The 24,564-nt window shown below is 44.1% G+C and overlaps 1 protein-coding gene across 1 annotated transcript in view; it reads left to right on the forward strand.

The window, feature by feature from the left end:
* The window catches only part of P5CDh1 (delta-1-Pyrroline-5-carboxylate dehydrogenase 1), a 42,225-nt gene extending 17,863 nt beyond the window's left edge, over positions 1–24,362 (forward strand). Inside the window, exons 8-14 of the mRNA XM_084597911.1 lie at positions 649–836; positions 1,995–2,068; positions 4,048–4,196; positions 10,269–10,447; positions 14,955–15,143; positions 18,934–19,052; positions 21,848–24,362. Coding sequence (XP_084454037.1) covers positions 649–836; positions 1,995–2,068; positions 4,048–4,196; positions 10,269–10,447; positions 14,955–15,143; positions 18,934–19,052; positions 21,848–21,969 — 1,020 coding nt within the window. The 3' untranslated portion in view covers positions 21,970–24,362. The remainder of the gene's footprint in view (positions 1–648; positions 837–1,994; positions 2,069–4,047; positions 4,197–10,268; positions 10,448–14,954; positions 15,144–18,933; positions 19,053–21,847) is intronic.
* Positions 24,363–24,564: the final 202 nt, after the last annotated feature.

Consider the following 24,564-nt stretch of genomic DNA (forward strand, 5'->3'; position numbering starts at 1 on the left):
CCTCTTTCTTCCCAGCCTTTGCTGTATAGTAGTTGCAGAAAGCTATCCTCAAGTATAGTTGATTAACCACGGTAACTAAAAGGAGTAGAAATGTGTATTTTGCAGATTCAAGTCCAGCATTATAGAGTGATTGACGCTGCACATTCTTTAAGAGTTGTATAGCATTTGTCAAACATGTAGAGCATGTTGTTTGTGCCTCTGGGCCGTGCTGTTCAACATTTTATGCATTGGCAGTACTTTGCCTTCCTTGAAGCTCGTGGTAAATCTCCCTCACCCCTCTTACAATGGGGGTTTCTTCATATTCTAGGAGAGCCCCACTGCATGAACAGTTTAGGAGAAAACCCATCCATTTCATTGCAACAAAGGCTGTGCATTTGTTTGCTATGGAATAGCTAGTACCTCTAAATGCAAGCCAGTTATTCTGGATTGAGATCTTATAGTCTGGTGGACTATCTTCAAGGCTACCTGCAACATTTTTCAAACACTTTCTAGCATAATAAAATATTTTGAGATATGTTTCATGTGCAGTTTAAGGAGAAAATGTAAAACTGAGGGAGTAGATTAGGCTCCAGCTTTGTACTGCCAATGAGTGTGTTCTGCTTTCTGTAGACCTCTCCTGTTCAACCTTTTCTTTCTTTGCCACCGTAGGGTAACGTGGTGCTGTGGAAGCCCTCCGACACTGCCGTCCTGTCCAACTACCTCATCTTCAAGATCTTTGAGGAAGCTGGCTTCCCTCCCGGGATCATCAATTTCCTTCCCTCGGAGGGGCGCCTCTTTGGAGATGTCACCTCTGCATCACCCCACCTGGCCTGCGTCAACTTCACAGGCAGCGTAGCGTAAGCGTTCTTTTGTAGCTACACGTGGACCCATCTTGTTGAACTGCATACTTCCCTTCACTTCCCTTCACTTCAGAGTACAGCCTGGTCTTGATGCAAGTTATGCATGCTGTCTGCAGGGCTTTTCTTGTGAAAGTTATGGGGTTGAAAATTCTTGCACTTTTCAAGACACTTCCCCTGAGGTACTTTATATGAAAAGGCATCATGCCAGGAGATGTCATTATGAAGGAATCAGTTCATTGGAAAGAATCTTCTGGCGAGTCACGGGCATTACTTATTTAATCCACCAGGCAGCATGCAGTGAGTAATGTATGACAGTTTACTCAAAATTTGTCATCACCATTAATATACTTTACACTACTCTGCCACTATAGTTTGAAGACTGGGCTTCTTTGCCTTAACTTGTAAAACTGCCGGTTATAGATCACAACCCTCGCAGAATTGTTGCAACAAGCAGCATGCTTAGACACGGAGGCATAAAGGGTACGTCATGTTGCAGGTGCCTAAAGGGCCCGTGGAAAGCTATTTACTTAAATTATAAAATGCGCATGGGCAGGAGGTATCCCATCAATCCTCTCCACAACGCAAAAGTTTTCAAGCTGGCTTCACAAGCATCAATTACATGGGCGATCAGAAATGATGAGTCTCCTATGCCCCCTCAACTGAGCCCACGCTGGCGCTCAAGGAAAAAATTGAAGAAAAGAAGTTGTCACCCTAATTGGTTTGAACTGATCGCCAGGAGCAATTTATAAAAATTGCAAAATATAGGCTCTGTGCAAAGCCTTTAAAATTTGCCTTGCGTACCCACAAGGACCATCTCTCTGGATTTCTTGCGTTTGAAGATTACCGCAAGTACCATTTTAGGAAACACTTCAAAGGAAAGGCTAAATGTCCATGGAGTTATAGAGTTGGTGCCATTAATTTTATTTGGCAGCGTGCGTGGGTGTCTCTTGCGTGGCAAAGCAACCTGTTGTGTTGCCTGTAATATTTTACAATAATTTTCAAGAACAGGGGAGGCAGCTGCTAAGTGGAAAGTCCTTTTAGTATAATGTCATGGTCCTAATCTAGCTTCTTTTTCTCTTAACGTTTTTCTTTTTTTCTTTTTGTATTTCGTAGAAGTGGGCTAATCAGTAACTTCACAAAATTTGTGTTTTGCAGGACATTCCGGACAATATGGAAGCAGGTCTCTCAGAACCTGGACATTTACACCAACTTTCCAAGGCTAGTAGGAGGTGAGCACAAATCCTTAGTGTCAGATATTGCAGTGCTTGTACTCTTCTGAAGTAGATTGTAGGCTTTGGGAACTATCATATTTACTCGATCCTAACGTGCCCTCGAATATAAGATGCGCCACTTATTCGTGGTAAAAAAACAAAACAAAAAACGTTTAATGCCTTCAAAGGTAACGTGCACCAAATGTTCTTTCTTCAATAAAGAAAGCAATCTGCTTCTTACTTGAACAGCCAAACTTTGTTGAGACCACTCTGATCTTTTGACGAAGCAAATGACATTGCCACCTGCGCTGTGCCTTTCTGTCAGACGCTTGTTGACTAAACCAAAGTCCGTGTCTTTGCACAAAGTTATAATCCAGCATCTGCTGGCTTTGAACTCGGTTTGCATTAGATCGTTCTTCCTTGTGAGACGCATAGACTTAACTTTCAATACTTCTGTAATCACTGCACCATGGTTTGCTCGTTATTGTAGCAGGGAGACGACGAGATCATCTTATATTTCCAGAAACTGGCTCTGTGGGTTGGTAGAACTCTTCAAAGTTGACTTAATGATAAAAGTTTTGTGTGTTTGTTTCCACTAAGTGCGCTGACGGGATTGAGAAACATTGGGACCACGAAATTGTCAGTTGCCTCCGCACGCAAGATCACCTTTTTTTCCCTGACCCTGGCGCTGTAGTGAACTTGGTGCATTTTCACGATTGACGCTTCCACGCTGGCTTAAGTTCAGGTTGAAACCTTGCTGATGGCACACTTTGAGGCCTTGGCATCCGTGACTGCAGTAGGCAATATCAACTCGTGGGAAACGAGAGGCTGCTGTTTTAATACAACAGTGTTAAACGTGCCGCTCTCGAAAAAATGTGGCATTGGCATTGCGAGCGAAAAACAACTCCTTTGAGATGGTGCGTGAGATGGAATGGAACCATGCATCCATGCAATGAAACCAGAGCTATGCATCCACGTTCATGTAGCATGTTTGTGCAGCTTGGTTAAAAGGGGCCTTGTATCCAAGTCGGATGCTAACGGGCATGTCCGAGATATCATAGGAACATATCAAGGGATTACTGCTTACGCAAGTGCATGTAAACAGACAAGGATCCGCATTGGGAGCCTGCAGACGAGATCAAATTGACGCTGTAGCATTCTGCCTTCAAAAATGCACGCTTAAATGACCGTCTGATTTTTGTGACACCAATTTCATTTCGGTTTCAGTTTCATGTTCTTAATTCTGCCGGGTTCATTTTTGAGAGATTTCTTTTTTTTTTTTTCAAATAAAGGTTCACGTTAGAATCAAGTTTACGCTGTGGATTTGTCCAATATAAGACCTAATCCTGTGAAGTGGGGGCCAGAGGCTGTTTTCCTTTTTGCTGTTCATTAAAAATTCAAGAACTTGTTAATCGTTGAAGGTGGGCATTAGTTGCAGAGACATGTGCCTTTTATGCATCGTTGTCAGTAATTTTTTTTCTTTCGCTTTTATGGACTATGTTTGTGGTTGAAGACAAGCTATGTATTGATAACTGACCCCCTGTATCATAACTAAGGATAAAAGCATGATTAAATAATTAATTGGCCAAGTAATTTATTACCTCGTGTGTAGAGAGTCAGAACCCTTACTGGGGTGAAGGGAAGCCGAATCATTCCCTAGCTAGTGGTGCACTGTGAAGTTACTAGTCTTCAGATGACATCACATACAACGTTTTGTACCCTGAGTATCTACGTGCATATGCACCTGTTTTCTTCCTTCCTGGCTGTATTCGATAATTCTTCCACCTGCACATCACATGCACATTTATATTGTTGTGCAATCTTCCATCCTATTTGCTGCTGGGCCATAAACTTGGTGTTACACTCAGAAGCACCCAAGTGTTGTCCAAAATGTTATTGCTTTTTAGTAGCCAGTAACTTTTATTGATAATGTTACTAAGTTGTGTTAGCCTGTGTGTATACTAAGCCTTTCCATTTCTTTTTGTCGTGGCTCGCAGAATGTGGTGGCAAGAACTTCCACTTTGTGCACCCATCAGCCGATCTGCCGACCGTGGTGGCACAGACAACGCGGTCTGGCTTTGAGTACAGTGGTCAGAAGTGTTCAGCTGTGGAGAGGCTGTACGTTCCCAACAGCTTGTGGTCCAAGGCAAGTACCCTCATTGGGGTGGCTTCATGATCCTACTGCAACACATTCGAAAATTTTGAATATGAATAGAATATGTTAGTTAAGTTTATATTAACAAATCTGATGTTTGAAATTTCCGAATATACAAAAATTATTGAATACACAAAAGTTTTTGAGTTCACCGCACTGTGCACTTCGCCACAATGTTTGACTGCATGAATGTGCAGGAAGTATCCTTAGAATGTCCAGGAGGCTTATTGCAAAGAGGGCCATAATGGCAATATGTGCGAAGCGAAGCGCATGCCGAATCTGGGGAAAAAAAACACCGTTCTGACTTTGGTTTTACAGTTGAATCCCGCTATAACGAAATTCACGGTGCACGAAAAAAAATTCGTTCTCGCGGAACTTCGTTATCGCAAAAATTTGACGTGAAACGCAGAAAGAATTGCCCAAGCAGCAGCAAAGGCGTTTAATGCCAAAAATCTGTAAGCTTGGTTTGCTTACGCTTCACGGCGAGCAACGCCGTCACGCGATTTTCGCACTCGGTCAGCAAACCCATTGCAACATCGTCGTCTCGGACAGCAACGAAATTCCTGATGACATCAAAAGCGTCCATCACCTGTACGGCGGTTGCCGCAGCCGGCGCTTCCTGTACGTCATCGTCTTCTTCATCGGAAGAGTCCTTATCATTCCGGGCAGCTTTTATGATCTGCTCATCACTCACATCTTCGTGAACAACAACACAAGCGTCAGCGCCGATGTATTCGTCGAGCTCGAGATTAGGCGGCACGGTTCCTATTTCTCCCAGCGTTTTCCAGGCGGCCGCGATCCCCGGAGCCGGTGACGCCTCTTCGTCGTCGTCTGTAACGCCTGGTGTTAGGCCAGCAGAGTGTACGGGTCGACCTTCGGCAAATCCGGCGTGCCTGAAACAGTTCACAATTACTGAGCGCCCCAGTGTGCTCCAGGCAGCAGACATAATCTGCAGTGCCACGTACAAGTCCACCTTCGTGTCTCGGCCGGTTTCAGTGTTAAAAAGCAGCCGCTGAATTAACCTCCCGCGGTAAGCGCGCTTCAGGCTAAGAATCACGCCCTGATCGAGAGGCTGTAAGACAGACGTGCAATTGGGAGGGAAAAACCTCAGCTCCGTGTTAGTGAGCTTGACTTCGTCGGAGTGATGCGCTGAACAATTGTCCAAAAGCAAGCAAACTTTACGGCCCTGCCGCTTCATGTCGCGGTCGAATGCCATCATCCACTCGGTGAAAATAGCGCGGGTCATCCATGACTTGTTGTTCGCCTTGTACTGCACAGGTAGGCTACGAGTTCCCTTAAAACAGCGCGGCTTGGCACTTTTGCCTATGACTAACGGCGGACGCTTGTCCGAGCCATCCATGTTTGTGCAAAGCAGCACTGTGATGCGTTTTTTGCTGTGTTTGCAGCCGTGACAGCGCTGCCCCTTGAAGTCGAGCGTCCTAGCCGGCAACATCTCGTAGAATAGCCCGGTCTCGTCGGCGTTGTAAATGTCTGCAGGCGCGAAGTTGCTTAAAATTCCGGCCATGTTACTCGCCTTCCAAGCAGCTGCTCCGTCCACGTCTGCTGACATTGACTCGCCGCACAACACTTTTCCAACGATGTTATGGCGGGCCTTGAAACGGTTTAGCCAGCCAATGCTGGCTTTAAAATCATCAATGCCAAGTAGGCATGCATAGTTCAAGGCTTTCTGCTGGACGATGCTTCCGGACAGGGGGACGTTGCTGGCTCGTGCTTCCACAAACCACGCATGCACTGCTTTGTCCAACTCTTCATGGAGGGGCCGCGTCACCTTTTTGTGCTTCGAGGATGTGCCTGAAGCAAGTGCCATTCTCACGCTGTCCTTATTGCCTAGAATCGTTGACAGCGAACTTGCAGGAATTCCGAAGTCTTCAGCAATTGCCGCTTTCTTCCTTCCGCTTTCTGCTTGGGCGATTATTTGAGCTTTTTGCTCAAGGGAAAGAGTTTTGCGTTTTTTCACTTGCGTTGCCATCGTGTCCTGCGGATGAAAACTCGTCGTTGTCGAAGAGAAAGGCAGCGAGTGAACAACGCGACCACGACACAAAGCCAAAATGGCGGAACTGCAATCACGTGATTTCATGCTTAATGTGGCTTTGGATTTGACTTGGACTTCTCGCCAATAAAACTAGTTTCGGTTTCGATTTTGAACGCGAAAATTTCGTTGAAGCGGAAACGCTCTGCAAAAATGGTTCGTTGTGCAGAGAAATTTAGGCCATTAATTCTTATAGGATACTCGCGGGGAATAAAAAATTATTTGTTGTCGCGGAAATTTCGTTGTGGCGGTATTCGTTGTGGCGGGATTCAACTGTATCTCAAATGGAGACAGTCATCGGGCAGGTGTTCATAAGGTAAAATTATTGGGATGCAAACGGTTTTTGCCAGTTTTCTTTCGGTCCATTCAATTAATCGGGCTCTTGCTTCAATTGGAAATTTTTTTCAGGTCCTTTGAAGGCCGAATTAACAAGACGTTACTGTATTCAGCAGCGATGTGACAGCTCCACCCTATTTAATGCAGGCCCCTCCTGTACAAAGCACTAGTATACAGAATCCTGTATAAATGTTATACTGCATTTTTTAGTAGGGTGGACACTTCAGTGCAATTGTAGTGTAATGTTATTTGCAAATACAGTTGCCGACCCATATATTGGGCGCCCAATTTTCCAGACCTGCCTGAAAATTCGGACCTTGCCATTGCACTGCCACGCGCTCCATAGAGTTAATGTATAACATCGACCAAAATTTCGGACGTTTGAAATCCTTTTCGTTTGATTTTCTGGACTTTTTCTTTCGATTCGCAACTCAAAAGCTACCAAAAACGCAAACAACGCCGGTGCCATTTTGCTTTTCTGCAACCTCGAACCCACGTGTCATATCGTTCACTGATCGCGCCATCGGAACCTCGCATGCCCGGTATAGCCTTGATAGCAGGCACCGCTTGCTGCACCGTCCCGCCAGCTCCGCCGTGCTGCCGTCATGCACAGTCGTCAATTGCCGCGGTAGCCATTCACGTGTGGTGTGTTGTGCTGTATGACGTCCCTACTACAATCTGTGGACCAAGACATTATCCAGACACTCAAGCACCTCTATCGGTCACGCATCGAAAAAACCTACACTGTTGACTTGTCTGCACTCAGCATGCTTTTCGATGCATGGAAGGTGGTAACCGAGGAGACATTGCGGAATTGCTTCCACCACGCAAGTTTCATGATCAGAGATGAAGTGCCATCATCATTTGATGATAGTGCCAGTGAATCCCATCAGCTGTCTTTATGTGCTGACCTCATCAAGCACTTGTGCGCTGCGGGAGCTGTTTCCATGAAAGTGACGCTGGAGCAATTTGCTAACGCTGACAGCGAGCTATGTGCTGAACTCACCGACGACGAAATTGTTCGCCAGGTGCTGGAAAGTGATGACTCTGGCTCTGACAGTGAGGAGCCAGAGGCTGTGCTGCCAACTAGCAGTGAACTAACCCGAGCTCTGATGGTGCTTTTGGCTGTGTAAAGCGATAATGTCACCCTTGCCGACGTGCAAGCCGACTTACTCGTATGGCAACATAGCGCCCCTTAGGTACATATTGACCACTTTTTCAAGCCACTCGCTAAATAAAGTGACCTTTTTTTGCGTAAATTCGTTTTTTCGGACTGCCTGAATTTCCGGATGCTATCTCGGCCCTTTGAGGGTCCGAAAAATCGGTCGGCGACTACAGTAAAAGCTTGTTAATTCGAACTTCATGGGGGCGAATGTTCAAATTATCCAATGTTCAAATTATCGAATGGCCTCGAAAAAACTGACAAGAACCATTTGTATTAGGGTAAATGTACCCTATTTAGTCGGTAATTAAATCACTCCTATAATGAACCCACCTAGCCCTGATTTGCGCCTACGAATCAGAAAAAAAAAAAAAAAGCCGTTAGTCGTTAGCACGTCCCTTCTTTTTCTGCCACAACACATTTCTTGGCAGTACGCAAAGATGCTGTGGGGCGATGATGACGTATTTACCTTTGGACTTTAGCTCGAGCAGGGGGGAGGGAAGGTGGGGTGCGAACTTGGCACAGTGCCAGCGCTTGTCCCATTGTGCAAGCCTCCTTTTCAGAAAAGTATGTTCGCTTTGTCATGCTATGAGCAACTGGGGCAGGCGCCTTCAATCATTGGACCGCATGATAGCAAGAAGCGGCTTTTGAAGCGAATGACATCAGGATCACAGCTGACTCTATGCTTTCGTTGACTACTGCTGGGTGGAAGGATTGATGACTGTCGCAAAAAAAAAAAAAATCATAGCCTTTTATGAGCGTTAGCTGAGACCGTGCCCTGTGACTCGCATGCTTTCATTGACGACTGATGGGTGGAAAGATGGATGGCTGTTGCAAAAAAAAATTATCATAGCTTTTCATGGGTATTGGCTGGTACCGTGCCGACAGTACTTATCCATTTTTCAAATTAACGAGTATTTAGTTGCGAGCTATGGAGGTTGCACAGAAGAGAGAGCAGGCAGGCGCCACCGGGGCCATGCGTTGACCTTGCCGCGGCCGCCGTCCCCTCCCTCCAATACCGCCGGCCGCCGCGCCGGTCATGGCGCCATTTAAGTTTTACCCACTCTTCCATGGTTTTTCCTGGTTCCATCTTATGTCTCCGTTTTGGACGTGCACAGCCTCTAATTATGCCTTTCTATCGCGGTGATGTTTCTTCAATTTTTTTTGTGCTGCGTGATGTGTGCCAAGCCGCCCAAACACTGCAGCACATAGTTCGAATTATTCGTAGCAGAACCAACTCACGTTCAAATTAACGGGCTTTTTTTTACACAGATCTCTATGGAGCTTGGCTGGACCAAGTAGTGTAGTTCGAATTATTGAGGTTTGAATTAATGAGCTTTCACTGTAATGCAAATAATACCAGGAGAATTCTGAAATAAACAAGATAAACTATTCTGTTTTTAATTTTCCTTTCTGTTTTCACTGATCAGATATTCAATATTCAAAGGGATCTTTTCCCCCATTGGTTTGTTTGATTCAAATTCGAAAATTTTAATATTTGCACATCCCTAGTTGTTGGACTCTCAAAATACGCTCATATTATAAGGTGTGTCCTGGTGTGCGATTTGCGTTTTGTGTATTGTTCTTGCTGCCTGTTCATGATGGCAAAGCTCTGTACAAGACGGTGGAGCTTGGCCAAGCATTGCTTGCTAGCAGTACAATACTCCTTTATTATTGGTATACAATCTTCGATATAACGAAACTCGATTTAGCGAAGTTTGCAATGCATCAAACTTTTTCATTCCATTTTTGTTTGCTTTTATTGGAACGCATGTATATTTTTTCTGAATTTGACGAAGTAGTATTGGGCCGTTATTTCAGTACAACGTTTTTGTTAGCATAGAAAGCAAATTTGGGTGAACTCTGTGACCTGAAAATTAAAAAAAAAAAACATATTACTTGTTGCAGAAGCATGAAGGGTATTCGCAGCATCCCGTGGTGTATGAATGTTCACATAGCTCATATAAGGTTTAATTGTTTGGAGTGACATTCTAACCTTTAGATAAACAGTCGTAAAGCATCCAGTCTATTTGCTAGTATGCAAACGCATGCCGAGACAGTCATTGTTTTCTCTTGTTATCATGGTGCTAATACTTTTGTGCTTAAGGTAACCCTATCACATCCCTCACAGTCATTATCACTGTAGGAGGTTAGACCGCATAAGTGAAACTAAACCATCACGCCTATCTTGTCTTATCGTGATTGGTTCACATACCATGCTGAAATAGTAATTCCTTCTCTCACAGTCATGGTGCTCATACTTTTGTGGTTAAGATAACCCTGTCGCATCCCTCACAGCCATATTACTTTAGGAGGTTAAACCGCATAAGTAAAGCTAAACCATCACGCCTATCCCATCTCTGTGTGATTGGTCCTGTTAAGTGCAGACACAGTTGACGGTTGATTGCGTCCAGTATGCATGCACCCGTGGTCAACAAACTTAATTATGTAATTATATTGACTTGTTATTGTATTAATGAACTAAAACTAACAGTATGGGATGTGTGTTGCACAGCTAAAGGAACAGTTGGTGGAGGCCCAGAAGGGGCTCAAGCTGGGCTCGCCGCTCGAATTCGACACCTTCACCTCTGCAGTGATTGACAGGGCAGCCTTCTCGAAAATCACCGGCTACCTGCAGTACGCCAAGGGCAGCTCCAACCTCAAGGTGCTCGCTGGGGGCGGCTCCGACGACAGGTGAGCCGTCTCAGTCTCTCTGCACCGTACAGTGCTAAGCAACTCGCTCAAGTGCATTTCATGCTTCTTACTCATTGCTTGTTTGTTTTTTCTACAAGTTAGGGCAGTTTTTTTAGTAATATAAGCATCAGAACTGGTAGACAGTGAGGTAGGTGATTGACACTGTGGGTGCAGTTGACATGGAAACTTTTGATAATAGTACTCACTTGGGATTCACTCGTGAGTTAAGTTTGCTTCATTCGGTTGGTGCATATATTTTAGGATTGTGCTAGTTGCTGAAAATGAGACCATGAAGCAGTTCTGAAGTACTACGGTCATTAGCCCTTTATCTGTAAGAATCTGCAAGAGCTGTGCATATAGCACCTTTTCATATGATCGACTCTCAGTTTCGTGACATTTGTGGGGATGTTTATTTATTTACTTTATTATGTAACCATCAGGGCCTGTGGGCATTGCAGAAGGGTGGACACTGTATTTCACATCAAAAAAGATTCAAACAGTGCACAAAGGAATAACAAAGGTAACTGGCAAGTAAAAAACACAACAGACATATCAAAAGGTGAGATGCTTACCATGCTCAGGAACAGAAATTTTAAAACAGTAACATGAAATGATTACTAACAATGGATTGAAATAACAATGTACCCTCAATGAATGGGGTAAGGTGGTTCCACTCTGCTGTTGCCTTGGTATAAAGAAATACAAAAGTATATTTGTTTGATAACAAGTAATGAAAGCTTTATGATGGTGACCTATGCTGGACAATAGTTACATGAGTTAAGCAATAATTTTGCATTTCAGGGATGAATTAGGAAAGAATATGTATCGTTTATGAATGAGACAAGGACATGAAATTTTTCTATGAATTTTTACAGTGGTTAAATTAAGGTTATATTTGATGCATGAAACACTGGCTGTAGATAAATAATTGGAGGCGATAAAGTGTGCAGATTTGTTTTGAATCAAAGAAGGGTCTGTTGAGCTGGGTCCCAAATCGCTGTGGTGTATTGCTGCTTTGGATGTACAAGAGAATAATATAATTTTAGTTGAAGATGCAACTGTGATTGAGAAAGATTGTGGCATAAGTAGCCAAGAGTTCGGTTTATATTATGTATTACAAGAGTTTACATGCTCTAGAAGACAAAGAATAATTTTGTATTCTGATGTAGAGGACTATGGAACGAAAAATGGTAGGGGTAACATTAAGAGATAGAAAGCGTGCAGAGTGGGTCAAAGAAATAACTCAAGATGCCGACATTCTAATGGAAATTAAGAAGAAGAAATGGACATGGGCAAGACATGTGGTGCGAAGAGAGGATAACCGATGGTCACTGAGGGTAGCAAACTGGATTCCAAGGGAAGGAAAGCGTAGCAGGGGGCGGCAGAAAGTTAGGTGGGCGGATGAGATTAAGAAGTTCGCAGGGGTCAAGTGGATGCAGCTAGCACAGAACCGGGTTAAGTGAAGAAATATGGGAGAGGCCTTCGCCCTGCAGTGGGTATAATCAGGCTGATGATGATGATGATGTATGGATGCAACAATGCTTAAAATATGTTTGAATTCAACTCCAAAGAGCCATGAACTGGGCCGGTATTCCGAGTTTGCGTCGTTATCGTGAGTGTCGCTATCTCCCTGACCTTGAGTCACCTGATTGGTGGAAATGCTTGAAAATGATGTTGTCCCCTCTTCCGGTTCCACAGTGGCAACACCCAGTTCTGGCGTTTCGACCAATCAGATAACTCGAGGTCACATGAGATAGCGACACTTCGATAATGACGCAAACTCGGAATACGGGCCCTGCTTTCCATCACAGTCGATACCCATTGCTAGCTCAGTAAATAAAGAAGTATGGAGCTGTGAACGATGTCATTGAATATTGGGGGTGTCACAGCACAGTAGTGGGCTGTACTATGAACGGAGCCACGACGCATGATGGTTAGTGGGCAGGCAACATCGCTGATGCACCTGCGTCGGCATCGTGAGTAAAACCTTAATACTCATGAGACTGTGACGTGATTAACTTCTCTCTGTACTTTATCCAAATTACAAATACAGTCAAACCCGGATATATCAAACTCAAAGGGGATCCCAAAATAGTTCGATATATCGATAATTTGATACACAGAAATCGGCTTGAGGTGCTGCTTACGATCATAAAAATGATACCGTATTTGTCACGTAATCAACCCACTCGCATAACGAACGCACCCTCCACTATTGCTGCCAAGAATTAAAAACAAAAGTCAGTCGGTGGCGAGTCCTTTCGTTTCAGTCGTCACAGCCCACACCTGAATTTATTGCCAGCGCGCCAAGATGCTGCCTAGCGATGTCACATATTTCTCTTTTGACCATACTTTTGTCGTTGGCTCCTGCAGTGGTGGGGAGCAAACTTGGCAGAGTGCCCGTGGTGGCTTGATTGCATAAACATGTGCCACCAAGGACTTCTCGCCCTCTTCAACGCTTCATATGACCGCCAACTTTGTTACGAGAGCTGAATTCTCCCGCTTCTTAACGTCCGTCACGTGATCCCGCACTATCGTCTGCGACAACACTAAGAACGAGCGTCGTGCACAATAGATTCATCGCTACGCACCGTGTCACATGACCACACACCGTCGCCCATAGAAGAGAGCGCACTGGGGTAAGTGGAGTGTAGAGGAGGAGGAGAAAGAGTGGGCAAGAGGGTAGAGGAAGAGGAGAAATAAGGGGAAAAAAGGAGGAGGAGGCGGCGGAGCCGGAGCAGCGAGGAGAATTATGCAATGCCAACTAAGAAATTGACCACAGAGGGTTCACAACACACACTGAAGAAAACGCCTGACTTTGTCTTCCGCGTGCTGAGCTGGCTTGTTGGCGCTTGCGTAGTGTGTGCTGCTGCGAACGAAGACTGGAAAAGGGAGTGAAAGGGGAAAGAGAAAGCTCAGCAGTTTTTCCTTCCTCCACACTCGCATACACCCATGGAGGAAGGAAAAGAATGGGCACACCCTTGTGCTCGCTCTATCGCGTTGTTTCCCCTCTCCCCAGCACCACGGCTGCATTGGTTTTGTCTGCTCTGTACCGGTGGTTGCCACACCGATTCCCTCTCATTCCTTCATGCACAAGGCTTGCAAACATCATGCGCTGCTACGTGGTCAACGATCACATCAGATGTGCCCGCCTTTGGGGAAAGGGCGCGGCGCTGCTCTAGACCGGCAACCACCATACCGGTTCCCTCTCATTTCTTCTGCACATGGCTTCAAAACGGCACGTGGCAAATGGCCGAGGGTGATGCAATCGTTTTTGGGAAAGGTGCATCTTCAGTGCGCAGTGCGAAGTTCGATTATAAAATCACCGGTGAATTAGAGTTCGATATGCGATGCAGCTTTCCTGTATTTTTACATGGGATCTTCAAGGGGATATTTTGTGAGTTCAATATAACCAAAATTCAAATTATCTAGGTTCGATATAGCTGGGTTCGACTAGGTGATACGACGCTACATTTCATATGTTCACATTTCAACACTCGGTGGTAAACACCGATCAGATTTCTAGCGACAACAGCCCCCCTCCTGAGATGAGTAGGCCTAGTGAATCTGTGGGGTTCGTGCGCACAATATCGGGATTGTGCAGAGTTTGCACGAGTTTTAGCTAATGCAGACGGTCATTGAGTATGGTCCTGAAAGCAGTGATCTAAAATTGTCATTTCTTCATATCCTAGGATGCACAGAATGAGCGGCAAGTGCAACTGCTAGGCGCTCAGCAGTAGTCATTAGCTCTGCAATGTCGTTTGCGCACAAATTAGGCCATTTGAATTCCTAAAACTGAGCGCCAAACTTCTGGGTATACTTAGGTATAAATTTGGATATAAAATAAGGTATACTGGTCACATTGGAGAAAGCACATAGTGTGAATGAGAAACACCAGTCCTAGCTGGAAGCATTGCCCAGGTTGGAGCTCGCATTTGTCGGCGCTTGTTGCAGAGTTGTCGCGCTGCATAAACAGGTAAATGTGCATTTGGTGCGAAATATAGAATACTGTTAAACCCTCGATGCGCTTTTAGTCTTGGTATAACGAAGTAAATTTTGTCGCACTTTCAATGTAGCGAAATTTCGTCACTGCCTTGAAACGAACCAACGGAAAAACTGTGCCGTCAGCATGAAAGGTTGAGCGGAACACATAACAAACCGCAGGTCTGCATGCCAGGTGACCAATTTCGATGCAGCAGATTTTTAGTTTAACGAAATAAACTGCAAATTTTACCGACTCTGTGAATATTGAGGTTTAACTGTATCTACAATTGTTTCAAGGACTGTTTCTTTGCTTCTATGGTATTTTCCAGTATGTCTTGTCTATTTTGAGATAGTATTTGCCATTGAGAAATCCCTTCTTCATTGTGTCAAGCGAGCCGAGAAATAGTGCCTGCCATCCTCGTCTGCAGCACATTGTCCCGTTTCACAAAGTCTGGTTGCTCCTGCAGCTCATTTTACCATAGGTTGCACGTGTTGAGTGCATTGCTTCTCTCTGTCCTTGCAGCCAGGGCTTCTTTGTACAGCCAACTATCTTAGAGACCTCTGACCCCCAGGACAAGATTATGAAGGAGGAGATCTTTGGACCTGTCTACACGGTCTATGTCTACCCAGACGGAGAGGTCAACAAGTGCCTGGAGCTCGCACGCAGCACGGCCCCCTTCGGCCTCACTGCATCCGTCTTCGCCAGGGACGAGTAAGCAGCGCGACAATTTCTTCTTATTAGCTTTGTTATGAGGACAGGAATACTTCAGCCTTTCCTTATTGTCTGTCTTTTAATGTATACCGTATTTACTTGCATAATGCTCGCACCCCCAGCATTGGGCATCAAAAATTGGAATTTGTTTTTTTTCTCGCATAGTCATTGCACCTCCAATTTTACCACCGCAAGAGTCATCTGCTAGTAGTAACAAGCACCATCTTTGGAGCGCCACTGAACCTAGTTGGCCTCGCTGTGTGCACGTGCTACCAGGCGGCGATAGCGTGCTCTGGTAGATCATCATCATCGGTTATGCTCGTCTTTTTTTTTTTTTATTTTGCCTCCATGATGCTCGTAGTCGCTGCCATTTTGCGAGTTGTCTCCGCGTCTCGTCATTGTTCCTTCGTTCCCTCCGTGTTACTTGCTTCGTTCCACCGTCTACCGTGTTCTTGGTGCCGCATCGCGGTGGGGTGGTACGCAAGTTATACAGCTGCTTTTAAGCTGAAAGCTTTCGGGCTACAGCATGGCAACCACTCTGCCAGCAGGCACTTCGTTGTCAACGAGTTCTGCGTAGTACGCAGACAGCAATTGCAGTGTCGACACGGACTCGGATCACGTCTCTGATCAAGAGTAAAACTGTATGGTCTGCTGTGAGCATTATACCATGAAACGGTTGAGAAGTGGTGATGAGGCTGCGTGCGGTAAATAAAGTGCTTTAGCAATTTGTGCTTTTGGCGACCCTGTACTTTTATAACAAGGGTAAGTTCTGCTTGAAAGTAATGTTTTGGTTAAATTTACAAAAGCTGACCTACGAACCGCAATCTGCACCTATTTAAATTTGCTTTTAGCGCTCCAAAACATTTGCTTGAACATTATCCCCGCATAATTATCGCACCCCCCCAACTTAGCGTCAATTTTCTGCGAAAAAAAGTGCGAGCATTATACGAGTAAATACGGTAAGTTGTAACTTAATCAGTCTTAAATTGTTTTTGACGTATCAAAAAAATTTACTATTTAATATCTATATATTACCTACTAATTTATTTCCTAATAAATTCCTTTAAGGCAGTCAAAGTTCATTAAAGGCTGCAGGTGTTGTTGACGGCTGTTTCTGGCTGAGGTCCAAGGTAGGAACAAAGGAGGAAAGATTACATGTAGAGCACAGTAATTGCCAACAGCCTGGTCAAGAGGAACGCATATTGGTGAAGTGGGGGGAATGGAGCAGTGTTGTCAAAATCAATGTGTAGTGCAGATAATCGAAAGCTAGGTAGGATATGAGTGGACTGAATTCTGCGCCTGGGAAGTGCGCACACTGAATTTGAATTCTTCAAGCAGACGATCGAACCATCTTCTATTTAAGGTCTCTTTGAGCAGCTATAACGAAATTCACGGTGCACGAAAAAAAATTCGTTCTCGCGGAACTTCGTTATCGCAAAAATTTGACGTGAAACGCAGAAAGAATTGCCCAAGCAGCAGCAAAGGCGTTTAATGCCAAAAATCTGTAAGCTTGGTTTGCTTACGCTTCACGGCGAGCAACGCCGTCACGCGATTTTCGCACTCGGTCAGCAAACCCATTGCAACATCGTCGTCTCGGACAGCAACGAAATTCCTGATGACATCAAAAGCGTCCATCACCTGTACGGCGGTTGCCGCAGCCGGCGCTTCCTGTACGTCGTCGTCTTCTTCATCGGAAGAGTCCTTATCATTCCGGGCAGCTTTTATGATCTGCTCATCACTCACATCTTCGTGAACAACAACACAAGCGTCAGCGCCGATGTATTCGTCGAGCTCGAGATTAGGCGGCACGGTTCCTATTTCTCCCAGCGTTTTCCAGGCGGCCGCGATCCCCGGAGCCGGTGACGCCTCTTCGTCGTCGTCTGTAACGCCTGGTGTTAGGCCAGCAGAGTGTACGGGTCGACCTTCGGCAAATCCGGCGTGCCTGAAACAGTTCACAATTACTGAGCGCCCCAGTGTGCTCCAGGCAGCAGACATAATCTGCAGTGCCACGTACAAGTCCACCTTCGTGTCTCGGCCGGTTTCAGTGTTAAAAAGCAGCCGCTGAATTAACCTCCCGCGGTAAGCGCGCTTCAGGCTAAGAATCACGCCCTGATCGAGAGGCTGTAAGACAGACGTGCAATTGGGAGGGAAAAACCTCAGCTCCGTGTTAGTGAGCTTGACTTCGTCGGAGTGATGCGCTGAACAATTGTCCAAAAGCAAGCAAACTTTACGGCCCTGCCGCTTCATGTCGCGGTCGAATGCCATCATCCACTCGGTGAAAATAGCGCGGGTCATCCATGACTTGTTGTTCGCCTTGTACTGCACAGGTAGGCTACGAGTTCCCTTAAAACAGCGCGGCTTGGCACTTTTGCCTATGACTAACGGCGGACGCTTGTCCGAGCCATCCATGTTTGTGCAAAGCAGCACTGTGATGCGTTTTTTGCTGTGTTTGCAGCCGTGACAGCGCTGCCCCTTGAAGTCGAGCGTCCTAGCCGGCAACATCTCGTAGAATAGCCCGGTCTCGTCGGCGTTGTAAATGTCTGCAGGCGCGAAGTTGCTTAAAATTCCGGCCATGTTACTCGCCTTCCAAGCAGCTGCTCCGTCCACGTCTGCTGACATTGACTCGCCGCACAACACTTTTCCAACGATGTTATGGCGGGCCTTGAAACGGTTTAGCCAGCCAATGCTGGCTTTAAAATCATCAATGCCAAGTAGGCATGCATAGTTCAAGGCTTTCTGCTGGACGATGCTTCCGGACAGGGGGACGTTGCTGGCTCGTGCTTCCACAAACCACGCATGCACTGCTTTGTCCAACTCTTCATGGAGGGGCCGCGTCACCTTTTTGTGCTTCGAGGATGTGCCTGAAGCAAGTGCCATTCTCACGCTGTCCTTATTGCCTAGAATCGTTGACAGCGAACTTGCAGGAATTCCGAAGTCTTCAGCAATTGCCGCTTTCTTCCTTCCGCTTTCTGCTTGGGCGATTATTTGAGCTTTTTGCTCAAGGGAAAGAGTTTTGCGTTTTTTCACTTGCGTTGCCATCGTGTCCTGCGGATGAAAACTCGTCGTTGTCGAAGAGAAAGGCAGCGAGTGAACAACGCGACCACGACACAAAGCCAAAATGGCGGAACTGCAATCACGTGATTTCATGCTTAATGTGGCTTTGGATTTGACTTGGACTTCTCGCCAATAAAACTAGTTTCGGTTTCGATTTTGAACGCGAAAATTTCGTTGAAGCGGAAACGCTCTGCAAAAATGGTTCGTTGTGCAGAGAAATTTAGGCCATTAATTCTTATAGGATACTCGCGGGGAATAAAAAATTATTCGTTGTCGCGGAAATTTTGTTGTGGCGGTATTCGTTGTGGCGGGATTCAACTGTAAACCCTCTGAGTCATAAACTATGGTAGTCATGAAATGAACCAAAAAAGCCAGAGCACAACATCACTGCTTCACTTCAACAGAAAAGGGTCGCAGGAGGGTTCTCTGCTGGGATGTGTCACCCAGTGTCACTTTCAATATGGACAGAAAAGTCGAGCCGTTGAAAATTCGGTTGTATTTCTCTCAGTGCCTGCAAATGCAAAATGCTGTAAGGCTAGAAATGATGTCCAGTTTTTTAAATTTTACGCCTTCTCAAAATTGTGCAGTGGAATTCTTGCAATTTTGACGCGTACTTGCTTAACTTGATGTCAAGAGAATTTTTTATCATAGGGTAAGAGCATTTTGATTATTTGCTTCGCGTGAAATTGGGGCCTTGTTTGAAGTTTCTGTAACGTGGTCGTTTCGCTGCTTGCAGGAACTTCCTGAAGTCCGCATGTGAGTACCTGAAGATGACCGGCGGCAATTTCTACGTCAACGACAAGTCGACCGGCGCCATTGTCGGGCAGCAGCCGTTTGGGGGAGCACGCATTTCTGGTGGGTATTTGGTGCCGGTTTAGTTTAGTTTAGGAGGTTTAATGTCCCGAAGCAAGTAGGGCTGGTTTAAACCTATAGGTTGTAATCACATTGTGGTTCGTTTGGAAGGAATTTCATTACAGCTCAAGTTCATTGATTTACACAGTTTGAGAATCCATTTCTTTTTTTTCTACTCAACTGACGCAGAAAAATCTAGCGCGTATTAACTGTCAAACTTGCATATAATTGTTAGTTTGATCCCTTGCTGTGCCGTCCTACAAGATTCCACAGTGACCAGTGGCTGATTGATTTTTGTCAATATGTTACACAGTGTCAATAAGAATGCTGAAAAAGGTGACACAGTAGATCACTGTTCGTACATTTGAAAAGAAGCTGAAAAAAAATTTATGCAGGAAAGCTCATGATTCAAACTGCTTAAGCTTGTAAAATGTGATTGTTAATGGGAAGTATACAGACATTACTCACGAATTTCAATTCTAAAGTGTTTGTTTACCGTGGGAATTTCAATTCTAAAGTGTTTGTTTACCGTGGGAAAACTATCAGTTTCAGGCTGGTGGACATAAATTTTTTTTTTTCACATAAATTTCAAAATCTTTTATTACAATTTACCAGAGGGTAGTCAACAGAATTTTCTATTTAAGATAAAGACAAAAATGGGTATATATTTCTTATGAAGCAAAAAAAAAATCTTGGTTAGTGAAGCTTGGGAAGCTAAAGTACTCATATATAGGTTATTCTTTAAGCTAAACTTTTTGTTCAAAAAGAAAATCTGCTAATGCACTGTTCTTTGAGCACCTTCAGAGCAGTGTGCTTGAGGCAGTCACTCCATGTTTACAGCTTTCATGCGAAATTTAAAAAACTACTTCCTCGTGCAGCCAACAGAAAGCAGATTCTGAAACTGAAGTGCAGTCTTTCTACAACATAATGAATGGTGCTACTTGTCTGAAAGCTGCCCAAATTACTCAGAATTGGCCGTATTGTGCCAGCATTCAAACAGACCAATTTTAATGGGTGCAGTAAGTAAATTGTTAAAATTGGCAATTATGATGTCTTGGTGCTTTTCTAGAGCTTACAAAATTCAGTCCGCATTTTTGCCCTCGATCTTGAACATATGAACTGGGAAATGGTGTGGGCTGGGAATATAGCTATGAGATTCTGGCCGAACAGCCATAAAAGTAATTAGAATAATATGCCCTTGTCCATGTATGAAACAGCACGAGAGGTAAAAAACATAAACACTAAGGACTCTTTGTTCTAATGAGATGCCATCGTTTGCCTACCTGTGTGTCAAGGAAAATACATTTGCCACTCAGTTTCAGTTTAGTCGTTCAGTCGTGTCCGACTCTTCGTGACCCTATGGGCCATGTCACGCCACTGCAGAGGCCTAAATCCCCAGTAGTTTAAGTCTAGCTGCAGGCACTGTTTGGAATGCTTGCAGACACATTTTAAGGTCAAAGTTCATGGGCTCAAGGCTCACGGGCTGCGAAAATCTCCGCAGTAAATGTTTGCACGAAGTGGCATTTAATATGAAAAAAAATCTGTCTCCACCGGGCGACAGATTTTGCCGAGTGCACAGGCCTCACGGCCACGCTGGTCTGATGAGAAACCGATTGTAATTCTTCTTAAATGTGACAGTGATAGTAGTGATGATGACAACACTGCAGTCAGTGATAATGATAATAGTAGCGGTGACGATGACAGAGCATTTGGTTGATAATTATGATAGTAGCGATGACAATGACGGTGAGCTTAGTTGGTAATACTGAGAGGAAGAGTGACATTGATGGTGCAGTTAGTGAAAACGGTCCTGTAAAGTGGCTTTCGCCATTTCCGCTCGTAAGCAGACTTAAACGCAGTTGTGCACTATTTTTTTGTTTTTTTGTAGAGTGCCTAATAAGTCAAGTCTTGTGAACTGTTTTTTGCTAATGGTTGCCTGACTACTGGTTTACTAAGGTATCCTATGAATGCCTTTGTACAACATTGTTCGGGTTAGCTGCGCTTCCTGTGCAGCTAAATTAATGATTTTGCACCTGTTCTTGAGCTCAACCATCTTGTGTACGGAATATGCCATCCGTATTCGGCAGGTTTCAACGGTCGAATTCAACAACACCCAAGCATACATCAGAAGCATTTTTATGTGCTGAGCGCAGGTATCGGGGCACCGGCATTTAGAGGCAGTTTAGTTATTTTAAATTTTTTTTCTCGAAGCAAGTGCCAACAAGCGAAGCAAAGCCAGGGATTGCTAACGTATTGGGGCAACGCCAGAAAAAAAGAAATGTGTTGCTGCAACGCTGTGTGATGGAGCATTTGTGAAAGGAAAGGTGCTTGTACACTGTCTACTAAAACTCTACAGTTGAGCACTATGGTTCTAGCTGGACAGAAGTAAACACTACCGGTCTGTCGCTGGTGATAGAAATGCTCTCATGATAGTGCTTCACAGAATGTCACGCGATGCCCCTCACGGATGTATTTATGTTCCCAGTGGCGGCTTCGATACGAACAAACATTCTCATGGAAGCAGACCACCGGAGCCACTTATATGAAGGCAGATTATAGACAGTCATTATACAGACTTCTCTTTGCAGATATCTTTCAGTAGCTGTAAACTTCGTCGACTGATTGCATGACTATTAACAGGGGGTGAAGCGAAAGTGTTGTTGAGGAGGAGTTTTCTTCTTCGTTTTAGGTGCTAGCAAAATACAAAAGCAGCTTCAATGGAGTGTGAAAAATGAGATGTTTGTTTGCTTGAAGGTATTTTCTTTTCCTGAAATTTTCTGCTTCAACCTCTCTTTCAGGTACCAATGACAAGGCTGGCGGTCCCCACTACTTGCTGAGGTTCAGCTCTGCGCAGACCATTAAAGAGACCAAAGTTCCGCTGACTGACATCAAGTACCCCTACATGACCAGCAGCTCTTAACATCACAACATCAGTCCTGACACAAAGTCACCCATAGGGGAGCCTAATGTTACTTGTGAATGCTCTGTGTTTTTTTATGACCAGGTTTTATATGCATAATTCACTGCTAACAGTGCTGAGGCCGTCATTTCTGTCATCCATCACCATTTGCCGGAGCCATCTGTTTGCTTGCACCATTTGGGGCACACGTTCACTGTCAAAGCTAGTGTGACTTTATGTGCCAGATAATCTTAAAAAACTCACTTTGCCAGAGGGAGTTGCGAGAAGAAGCCTATGAAAATGGTCCCCTAGTTGAATATTTCATTTTGAGACTTTCTTGATATCTTGATCCACTTAAGGTGATCTGGATAGATGAAGAGTACTTGTGCTCTTTTGTGAAGTTCATGCAAATCTCTTGCAAGCAGTGAAGCCTGGTCATCATTTTTTAACCAACTCAAAGAATGTTGAGTCTAAATTAAATATCAAGGGTTCGCTTTAAGAGGGGGCATGTTGAAATTTGGACGAAATTTCTGGGTCTTCTGCCTCAGCATAGCCCATGTACTTGATACAAACCTCCAATGTGTAGTATACTTTATATAATTCAAGTTAGTTCTAAAATTACTAATGCAGCAGCTCAAGTTTCTTTGAAACGTTCTTTGCAGCCAAGCCTTTGATCTTTATAGTTTTGGTTTCAGTCATTGTATTGGCAGGGCGATTGGGTTAGGTTGAAAAGGTAACCAAGAAGCTTAGGCTTCTGTGGATAGATTGTTAAATGGCTCTCCACCAAACCTTTCTTTCTTTGTTCCCTTTTGCTGATTGTCCTGTGGCAGAACTAGAGGATTCAATTTAAATTGGATTCTCTACACCACTGGATGTTGTTCTTGGCATAAAGGAGTCAGTTTTGTGTTAAACACGTGCAACTGCATTGTTCTGTTGATAAGGATACTTTTCCTAGGAACCATATTCATTTCTCATGCGGAAAGTGTCTATATCGCTACGAAATCCAGATGCCTGTTGTGACGGATTTATTGTCAAGTTGCACAGAGATATGCATTTGGGCTGCCGGCGAAGGTATTTCTATAGATTTCAAATATAGTTTGTAACATCACGTGTTGAGTAGCTCATGTGCGCGACCGAAAACGTGCGCGCTCCATAAACGTTACCTTTTTCAAGGACTTCTAAATTGTTGTTTTGGCATTGGTTATATTAAGATTTTTTTTTTATTCTGCTCTTATTACTTCCTCGATGCTTATTACCTGGAGGTCATGTTCATTTTAGATGAGTCTAAACCTGAGTTTATTGCAGGCTTGTTATTTTCACTGGCATTAGCTCTGAATAATGTTTGTTGCAGACTCTTAGCTTTAATAGTAGCATGTCACTGGGCTATCACAATAATTAAACTTATATGATTAGTGGTTTTGCTTGAAGTTTTCAAAAGGTTATTTATAAAAAGGGCATGAGACTCAATTGGTTAGTCTTTCTGACCTGTGTCCATCATATTTAGAAACAAACTATTTCAGTCAGAACCAATACATATCTTGGGATCTGGAGGTTGTCTAGGTTGTAGACTTTTAATGCTTGGTTTTCTTATCAACACTGGCTTAAGGTGCACATTAAGAGGCTTCTGAAAGCACAGATGCTCCAGCATCTGCCTTTCATGTGTCGCAGATGACGCTTTTGGCCTCGCAGAGGGTGCTTGTCTTGTTAGCCGAGAGCTTGAAGAATTTTAGCTGTACATTTGGCAGAACTGAATGGTTCACGTTACCTGGGATGCCTTATGCATTTTATATTTGCGTGGTTCTTTTTAGGTTCTTCTTTTTTTAATTTTTACCTACACTCGCCCACCTAATGCTGCATTTTCCCCATGCAGTTAGCATGTTTCCAAACCAATACTTCTGGAGGCATAACTTTAACCTTACCAAAACTGTATACTCTTCGAGCTTTTCACAAAGTGTGTGATCTAGTTCAGCAGTTATGTGCTTAAAAGCAGCATTGCTGGAGATGGAAAGAGTGATGTCGTTGTGGCAATGTGGTATGCTGTTTATGTGGAGCATATTTCATAAAGGTTATATATATGTAGGTCTGCAATACGTATGTAGTGCTTGCTGCACCTTGCTTGTTTTATTTTGTGTTTGTTTAGAATGTTATGAACACACTTTAGCTTTGTCGTCTCAAGTGTTACGATGACCATTGCCTGAGTCTTCCACGTTCTGTCCTGTATACCCGATTAGAAAAAGCAATCTTTTCATCATTGTTATATATTACAAATTTTATTTTCATCCAAATTAATGCTGACTTGTTTACATTCTTTGTATTCCGATGGTTACATGACATTTTTTTTTAATGCACCATAATGTGTGTTTTTGTTGTGTGTTATGACCATGAGAATTAAACTCTTGCATGAATGCTGTTCATTTTGGCAGTCTACAATCTCTCAGGCCAAAAAATGTGCTGTATGCAAACTGGCTTTGTTCCACGACCAGAGTTTGCTTAGCAGCTGAGTGTTTCAGTATTATGGTAGCATTCTCTGAACTCACGATAAAGTTCACATTTGCTGCGGTTGACTAGGATTAGCAAGCAGATTCCTATAAGTAAAAGCTCGTTAGGTCGAACTTC

This window comes from Amblyomma maculatum, chromosome 3, assembly GCF_055883805.1.
Source record: "Amblyomma maculatum isolate TAMU_Amacu chromosome 3, ASM5588380v1, whole genome shotgun sequence".
NCBI classification, from domain to species: domain Eukaryota; kingdom Metazoa; phylum Arthropoda; class Arachnida; order Ixodida; family Ixodidae; genus Amblyomma; species Amblyomma maculatum.